General features: G+C 66.0%; 1 protein-coding gene across 1 annotated transcript; it reads right to left on the bottom strand.

The window, feature by feature from the left end:
- Window positions 1-563: 563 nt before the first annotated feature.
- PDK2 (pyruvate dehydrogenase kinase 2) lies at window positions 564-7781 on the bottom strand. Its single transcript, XM_067312082.1, has 11 exons — window positions 7639-7781; window positions 5456-5597; window positions 4172-4243; window positions 3651-3835; window positions 3226-3315; window positions 2819-2896; window positions 2628-2704; window positions 2356-2454; window positions 2109-2216; window positions 1638-1751; window positions 564-1525 (listed from the first exon to the last, which is right to left on the bottom strand). Exons 1-11 carry the CDS (start codon window positions 7754-7756, stop codon window positions 1385-1387), a joined length of 1224 nt encoding a protein of 407 aa, XP_067168183.1. The 5' UTR covers window positions 7757-7781; the 3' UTR covers window positions 564-1384.

Genomic DNA, 7781 nt, shown 5'->3' with positions numbered 1-7781 from the left:
AGTCGGGATGCGGTAAGCGAATGCTGATTTCCGCCCCCCCCCTTCCCCAAATAAAACCGACCCGGCCCGCCAGCGGCATGGGTGGCACCCCAGGAAATAAAAGGGTAACAAGGGCCAGTGCAAACCAGTGCTACCAGTATAAGCCGGACTGGGACGGGGCTGGGAGATGAGGCGGGGGGCAGCTCTGTGCTAGGCTGGGGGGCACCGGCAGTGGGGGGACAGAGCCCAGCAGCTGGCTGCAGCTTGGTTCTCCCTCCCCAGGACAGGGTCCCTGAGCCACCAGTGTCCCCATGTGCCACCCTGTGACTGTGCCCAGGCTGGAGGGACGCAGCAGCCTCTTCCCAAGCCTGGGTGACCCTGGGACAGGTAAACTGAGGCACAGAGAGATGGTGACTCACCGGGGGGGACGGAGCAGGGACCCGGGTGTCCTGGGATGTGACTGCTCTTCCATGCCGTGTGGGAGGCCCAAGAGCGAGGCCCCCATCCCGGGACAGAGATGGCCCAACCAGTGCAGGGGAGAGGGTGTGGGGGGGTCCTGGGGCCCCAAAAAGCCACGACAGGAGCTCAGTCAACATCCAATTTACTGACAGCACGGGGTGGGGGACGGAGGAGAGGGAAGGAAGGAAGGAAGGAAGGAAGGAAGGAAAGAGAGAAAGGGAGAGGGAGATTCCCGAGCAGGTCCAAGCATGCTGTGGGGAACCAGCCCGCGCGGGCGTACACACGGGTGCACCCACGTGGGTGTGCGCACGCGGGTGAATACAGCTCAGTAGTGCAATACCAGGGACGAGCAGGGAGTCCGGGGGGGGCGAGGGGGGGGGTGTCTCAGGCCCAGTCCCCTCACCCCTGGGAGGCTGGAGGGGCAGGGAAGTGCTATCGGCAACACTGGAAAGGGCCAGCCCCTCGCCACCCCTGGGTGCCCCCCGGGTCGTACCCACCGCAGGGCGGGCGCTGGGAGGGACAGGGGCTCTGCCCCCCCTTAACACAGCTCCGCCGGGGGACGAGGAGCACCGACAGGGCACCTCTGCCACCCCCTGCTACGTACCAAAGTGCCACCAAGCCTGGGGGCGAGGGACCCCCCCAGCTCTGCTCCCCACTAGGGACCCCCCAACAGAGCGATAACCCCCCCACCCCGTGTTTCACACGCTTCCCGGTGAGCAATAAAAAAAAAAGCCACCCCGGCTCCAGCTTCCCCCGGCGGGAGGCCGAAACCGGGTTACTAAAAAGATGCTCGTGTAAAACACTCCCCCACCCCGGACGCGCCGGGGAGGCACCGGGGAGGGGGGGGTCCACAGCCCCCCCAGCGCCCTGGGGCGGGGGCTAGCTACAGCCTGCAAAGGAAGCCAAACCCGCGGCCGCATCGGCGCCTCTTGCCCGCGGCCCCGGCCTACGGCACGCGGTAGGTGGACGTGTTCTTGGGCTCGGTGCTGGGCACGCACCAGTCCCCGGCCTCCTGGCTGGCCTGGTAGTGCCGCCAGGCCGACTTGTTGTAGACGGGCAATCGCTCCACCGAGTCCGTGGACAGGGCCTGCGGGAGACACGGGACAGCTAGGGACGGTCCCGTGCCCCCGGGTGGCTTGTGGCCCCGGGCGGAGAGACCAGGGAATGGCGGGGAGGGAAGGGGATGGGGGAAACCCCACCTTTAGGTAGATGACGGCGTCCGTGCCGAAGCCCTCCATGGAGAAGAGCTGCAGATCGCCCTGGAAATACTTGGCGTAGAGGCGGGAAATGGGCAAGCCGTAGCCGAAGCCAGCCTGCGCGGGGAGCGAGATGGGGGTCACAGGCTTCCAGCGCCAGGCCCAGCGCCCACAAATGTCCCCACGGTGCCCCCAGGTGTCACCGCACCACCCCAAGTGGCACCGCGCGCAGCCCCAGAAGTCAACACATCACCTCCAGGCACTCCCAAATGTCACCGCGCCACCCCCAAGCGTTGGCATGCCACTTCCAGGCACTCCCAAATGTCACCACGCCACTGCCGGGCACCCCCAAACATCTCCATGCCACCCCCTAATGTCACCATGCCACCTCCAAACCTCTGCAGGCCACCCCCAGGTAGACTCGCGCCTGTGTCCCCAGCACCCAGGAGCTGTGCCGGATCCCACGGCACCTACCAGGGGGGCACCCCCCGTGCCCAGCTGCGGGGTGGGAGCAGTGGAGTACAGGTAGCTGAAGAGACGCTCGATTTTCCGCAGAGGGACGCCCAGGCCCCGGTCACTCATCTGCAAGACGCGGCGGGTTGTCAAGGCCCGTTCCCGGCCCCGTCGCTATCCCCCCAGCCCTGCTGCTGCCACCCCACGCAGCCCCGATGCCCAGGATCACCCTCAGAGGACTAGAGGTGGCCAGCCATCCCTCACGCACCTTGATGGAGAGGTCTTCCTGGCCCAGGGCCACCATCACCTTGATGGCTGGGAGCCGCGGGCTGTTCTCGTGGCTCTCCACCGTGGCTCGCATGGCGTTCTGCGGGGCAAGGAGTCAGAAGCGGGCATCAGGGGCTGCGTGGGCACGGGGCCCCATGCAACCTCCTTCCCAGCACACGGCCCCCCAGCCACGTTCTCCCACCCCGCCTGCCCCCAACGGGCTCGGACAGTGCTGGGTCCTGCAGCTCCAGCCAGAGAGACGCAGAGATTTACCTTGAAGAGCTCGAAGAGCATGTGGTAGAGGTGTGACGGGACATAGACGATGTTGATGGGCTGCTGGGAGTTGTTTGCTGCGGGGAGGAGAGCAGCTGTCAGCCTCCCCACCTTCCCCAACCCTGAACAAGACACCCGAGAACCCCCCACTCCCACCCCTCTCCGAACGCAGACCCCCAGCCCTGCCTCACCGTTCACCTCCTCAATCTCCAGGTCAGGCGAGGACATGTAGTACTTGTCACACAGGAGCTTGGCCATGTTGTAGGCATCTGGGGAAGGGCGAAGTGGAGGGGTCAACACACACACCCCTGGCACGAAGGCAGTAAGTGGATTTGGGGCCCTCCTTCCCCAGACACCCAAATCTCCTGCGTTTCTAGAGAACCGGCAAGTTCCTGGCTTCCTCTGGAGCAACTCCAAAACACAGAGGACCTCAGACACCAGGCTTGGCTGAGGCCCATCCAACTTGTGACACAAATGACCCCCAAACAGGAAGATCCAAGGGGCAGGGAGAAGATCAAGGGCCCCCCGGACTCCCAGCAGCCCCACGTTTCGGCCCCCGGAGGGGCAGGAGCCGCGTCCTCCCCGGCTCCCCACAGACCTCTCACCACGTCGGCCACGCCGCAGTGCGGGTCGATGCTCCCGATGTGCTTGGGGTGCGCTGGGTTGGTGCTGCCGTCGAAGAGCAGCGCTGCGGGGAGACGACGGGGAAGGAGTTAACCCCACCCCGGGGACCCCCTGGCATGTCCCCTCCCTGGCGTGTGGGTGGGGGCAAAGGGGACGTGGGGGCAAGCAGGGGCTGGAGGGGCAGGACATGGGGGCATCTCGGGGCAGAGAGATGCCTGGAGCTGGCAGGGCAGAGCACAGGGGAAGGGTGAGGGGGAAGCCTGGGGCAGAGGGATGCTTGGGGCTAGGGGGGACCCAAGGCCGGCAGGGACCCTCGGGATAGTCGGAAGATGCCCCGGGGCCAGCAGGGACCCTCGGGACAGGGGGATGCCCAGGTCCAGGGAGGATGCCGGGGCTCACTGTGCTGGTTGATGAGCATGCGGATGGAGATGCGGCTCAGGTAGAAGCGGTCGAGGAAGTACTGGATGTTCTGGTTGGACACGGGGTCGTCCCCGTAGGCCTCCTTGTACTCGATCACCCCCTGCGCCATGGTGGGCACCACGTCGTTGTGCCGGTTGCGGATGGTGACGAGGGCGTCCGTGAACCTGGCCGGGAGCGAGGGACGGCACTGAGAATGGCAGTGGCCAGCTGGGGCACCCAGTCCAGGCAGGAGCCCATGATCCAGGCCGGGTTTCCCCGAGGGCTGGAGCAGGCGGCACCAGGGAAAACCCGGAGCAGATCCCGGCAGCACCAGGATGCTCAGAGAAGCCCTTTGGGTGGCTGAAGTTTGGGTGCAAATATGTTTGGGTCCAAAATATGGTGCAACATGCCAGGACGCAGGCGCGATGCCAGCGATCACCAGGGCGAGTCTGGGAGGAGGTGACACCCCAGGGACTGGGGATGGGACATCACAGACACGCTGCCACCTCCCCACGACTTACTGTCCTAGGGTGGCCTGGTCCTCGGGGTCCCTGTCGAGGAACTCCATGATGTCCAGCAGGCTCTGGACGTACCTGGGGAAGGAGCCGGTTACCCCCTGCTCAGGACCCCCCCAGGGATGGAGCACCCAAGGGACCTCCTGCCTGTGGGGCAGAGGGTGCCCCCGAGGGCACTGCCCCATGCAGGGAGAGGGGGCTCAGCACCCCAAGAACCGGGACACCCCCAAAGCCTGGGGCTCCCCCATCAACCCCCCCCTCCCCGAGCTCGCAGGGCCCCCCCAGAGCAGTCCCACCCCCCCAGGGCACGGGAGCAGCCGGGGGGCACAGCCCCACAGATCTGGCTGGGGGTACCAGGCAGGAGAGGGGCAATTTGGGGAACCCCCCGTGGACATGCTTTGAGGGGCCCCCACGAGCGCTCCCAGCTCCGAAGGGCTTCGGGAGGGGGGGTCTGGCCAGATCCTGCCCGGAGCAGGCCTGGCACCGGGCCGGGCCGCGCGGGCGGCAGGGGCTGAGGACGCTGCACAAACAACTCGTCACGTGGCCGCACTGGGATAAGGTTCAAGCTGCCGCGAGCTGGCAGGGGGACACGGCCCTTAAAGGCACATCCAGAGCCTGTCCCCCACGCGGGGACAGGGACCCCCGGCCGACGGGGCTGGCTCTGCCCTTTCGGGGGGGCAGCAGGCCCGGGCAGGACACAGGGCTGGCGCTGGGGACGCCCTGCCTGGCACCGGGTGCCATGGCCCCGCAGCCCTCGCCCACCCCAGGGCACGGCCTGGGAACGGCCCCGATGGGCCGGGGGTCCTGCCCGGCGAGACACCCTCCCCGCGGTGCTGCCCTGCACCTGGCTTGGCCCCCGTCCCCGTCCCACCCAGCAGGTCCTCCTGGATCTCCCGGGGAAGAGAGTCAGCAGCAGCGGTGGAACCTGTGGTGGCAGCAGGACCCATGCAGGTGACAGTGGTGGGACCCATGAAGGCAATGGTGGTGGGACCAGTGGTGGCAGTGGGATCCCAATGGGTGACAGCGGTGGGACTCATGGTGGTGGGATCCCCACAGGTGACACTGGGGGGACCCATGGTGGCAGCAGGACCTGCAGTGGTGGGACCCTCAAAGTTGACGGCCGTGGGACCTGCAGTAGCACCCCCATGGGTGACAGTGATAGGACCTGGGGTGGTGGTAGGACAACCACAAGTGATGGTGATGGGACCCGGGCAGGCAATGGTGGTGGGACCTGCGTGGGTGACAGCACCCACACAGACAGCACTGGTGCCCCCGGCGCCAGGCGCTCACCAGCTCTGCACGAGCTGCACCGAGGGGGTGCGGAGGACCCGGTCCGGCAGCAGGTTGATCTCCTTCATGATGTTGGAGAGGCGGACGGGCAGCTCCTGCCGCAGGAAGGCGAAGGAGGTCTTCTCACAGGCATTGCTGGAGCCTACGGGGGCGCGGGGAGATGGGGTGAGCAGGAGGGAGGCCCACGGCCCTGGGGCAGGGGATGGCAGCAGGTCGACCCCGCGACTTGAAGCCAGCTTTGCCCCTCCACCGGTGGTACGACCAGGGACTGGGGGATACTGGGAGGGTCTGGAGAGGAGCAGGTCCCCATCATTGGCTAAGACGAGACCACGGGAAAGCTAGGACAAGGCACGGCTGAGCCCATTGGGGAGGGCAGCCCAGTTCAGCCCAGTTCAGCCGCTGGAGCCCAGACTGGGGGAACAGGCTGGAAGCCCCTGGGCACGATTGGGAGGGGAGAAGGACACGGGACACCATCAGCATGGGGGACACCCAAACTGCACCATCAACCAGGCAGCCCTGGGTGGGGGGCTCCCCCTTCCCAGCCGGAGGAGAGCGGACGAGGGAGCACCGGGCCGGCGGCTGCCAAAACACGAGGATTCGAGGAGGGGAAAACAGGCCGGGCAGGGAGAAGGGCAGAGGCGGAGGGGGCTCGGGGGGAGCCTGGAGACCCCGAGCCCGGGCGCAGCTGCGACGCGGGTAAATATAGCATTGACCTTAGAAGAGCCAGCAGGGAGCGAGGGTTTGCCGGGAACCGGCCGCAGACCCCACGGATGGTGACGGAGAGCCCCATGGGGGAACAGGGGCAGGGGGGGCACCTCCTGCCTCCCCAGGGTATTTACCCGGGGTATTTCCCAGCGAGCATCAGCAGGGCCACGTGGGCCAGGGAGCTGAGGGGAAGCCCTGGGCCAGGCACATCCCACCGGCTGGGAGCGGGTATTGCCCCAGGACACGGGGTATTTGCGGGGGCCAGGGTGGGTATTTACCCGGCTGCGGGAACAAGGGAGGGCTCTCTCCGGACAGGGTGCTCGGGAGGGGAATACTCACCCGGGTGTTTATGGCACGTGGGCATGGGGCTGTGCACAGGGTTATTTACCCGGCGGGGGCGCAGGGGGCTGGGAGATGCCCCAGATTCGGCATGCACAGACAGGGTTTCCTGCTGGCAGGGTATTCACCCGGCTCGGGGGACACTGGGGACGGTTATGGGGCTGAAGCGTGTGGGGATATACTTACCTGGGGGGTATTTACCCCAATAGGCATGGTGGGGGGACATCTGCCTGGCCAGGCCTTGCACAGAGGCGCTTCCCCAGAGCAGGGACAAGGCGGGTATTTACCCAGGGCAGTATTTACCTAGCAGGGGGCATTTCCCTGGCTGAAGTATCTCCCTGCGGGCAGTTATTTGGGGCAGGGGGGTTATCTCCCCACAAGTGGGTATTTATCTAGAGACAGTTGCCTTGGAGATGGATATTTTCCCAGACTCGGTTATTTACCCAGGAGGGGAGGATTTCCCAGGGAGGGGGATATTTACCTGTTGCTGACCCAGGCGGGGGGAATGTCCCCAAGGCCTAGTTATCTCCCCAGGGGACATCCTCTCTGAAGTAATTATTTGCCCGCAAGGGGCAGGTACAACCGGGGTTATTCACCCGAGGGGAGTTTCTCCCTCCAGCAGTGCCTGGGGGGATCTCCTGGGGCCAGGCCATGTATTTGGGGGGGGTTATTTACCCAGGTATTTATAGGGAGGTATTTACATGGGGAGTATTTGCCCAGGTATTTATGCAGGGGGATACTTACCCAGACCCAGATATTTACCAGGGGTGTCTCTCCCTGGGGGCAGTGCCAGAGCAGCTATCTCCTCAACCCGGGTATTTACCAGAGCAGGGGGAGGGGGGGTTATTTACCAGGTATTTACCGGGGGGGGGAGGCTGGCGTGGCTTTCCCCGGGACCGGGGCATGAATGCACCTCTTCAGAGCAGCCGCTACCCCGGGTATTTACCGAGGGCAGGGTGGTATTTACCCGGAGGCGGGTGTTTTCTGGCTGGGGGATGGGGAGGGGTGTCCCCCTCCCGGGGCGGAGCCCACGGGTCCCTCCCCGGAGCGGCTGTGCCGGGCCGGGTGCGTACCGGAGGGAGAGGGGGGTATTTACCGGGGAGGTACCGGGGGGGGGGGGGGGGAAGGCGGATATTTACCGAAGTCCAGGAACTGCTTCATGGAGAGCGGCGAGGGCGAGAACTTGCTGAAGTGCTCGATGTAGGTGGGCACGCCGGCCAGGGCCGCCCGCTTCCGCAGGCACCGCAGCAGCCGCATGGCGCCCCCGGCCCCGGCCCCGGCC

Source organism: Apteryx mantelli, chromosome 28, assembly GCF_036417845.1.
Source record: "Apteryx mantelli isolate bAptMan1 chromosome 28, bAptMan1.hap1, whole genome shotgun sequence".
Lineage (NCBI taxonomy): Eukaryota > Metazoa > Chordata > Aves > Apterygiformes > Apterygidae > Apteryx > Apteryx mantelli.
This window is presented reverse-complemented; position numbering and strand designations above follow the sequence as displayed.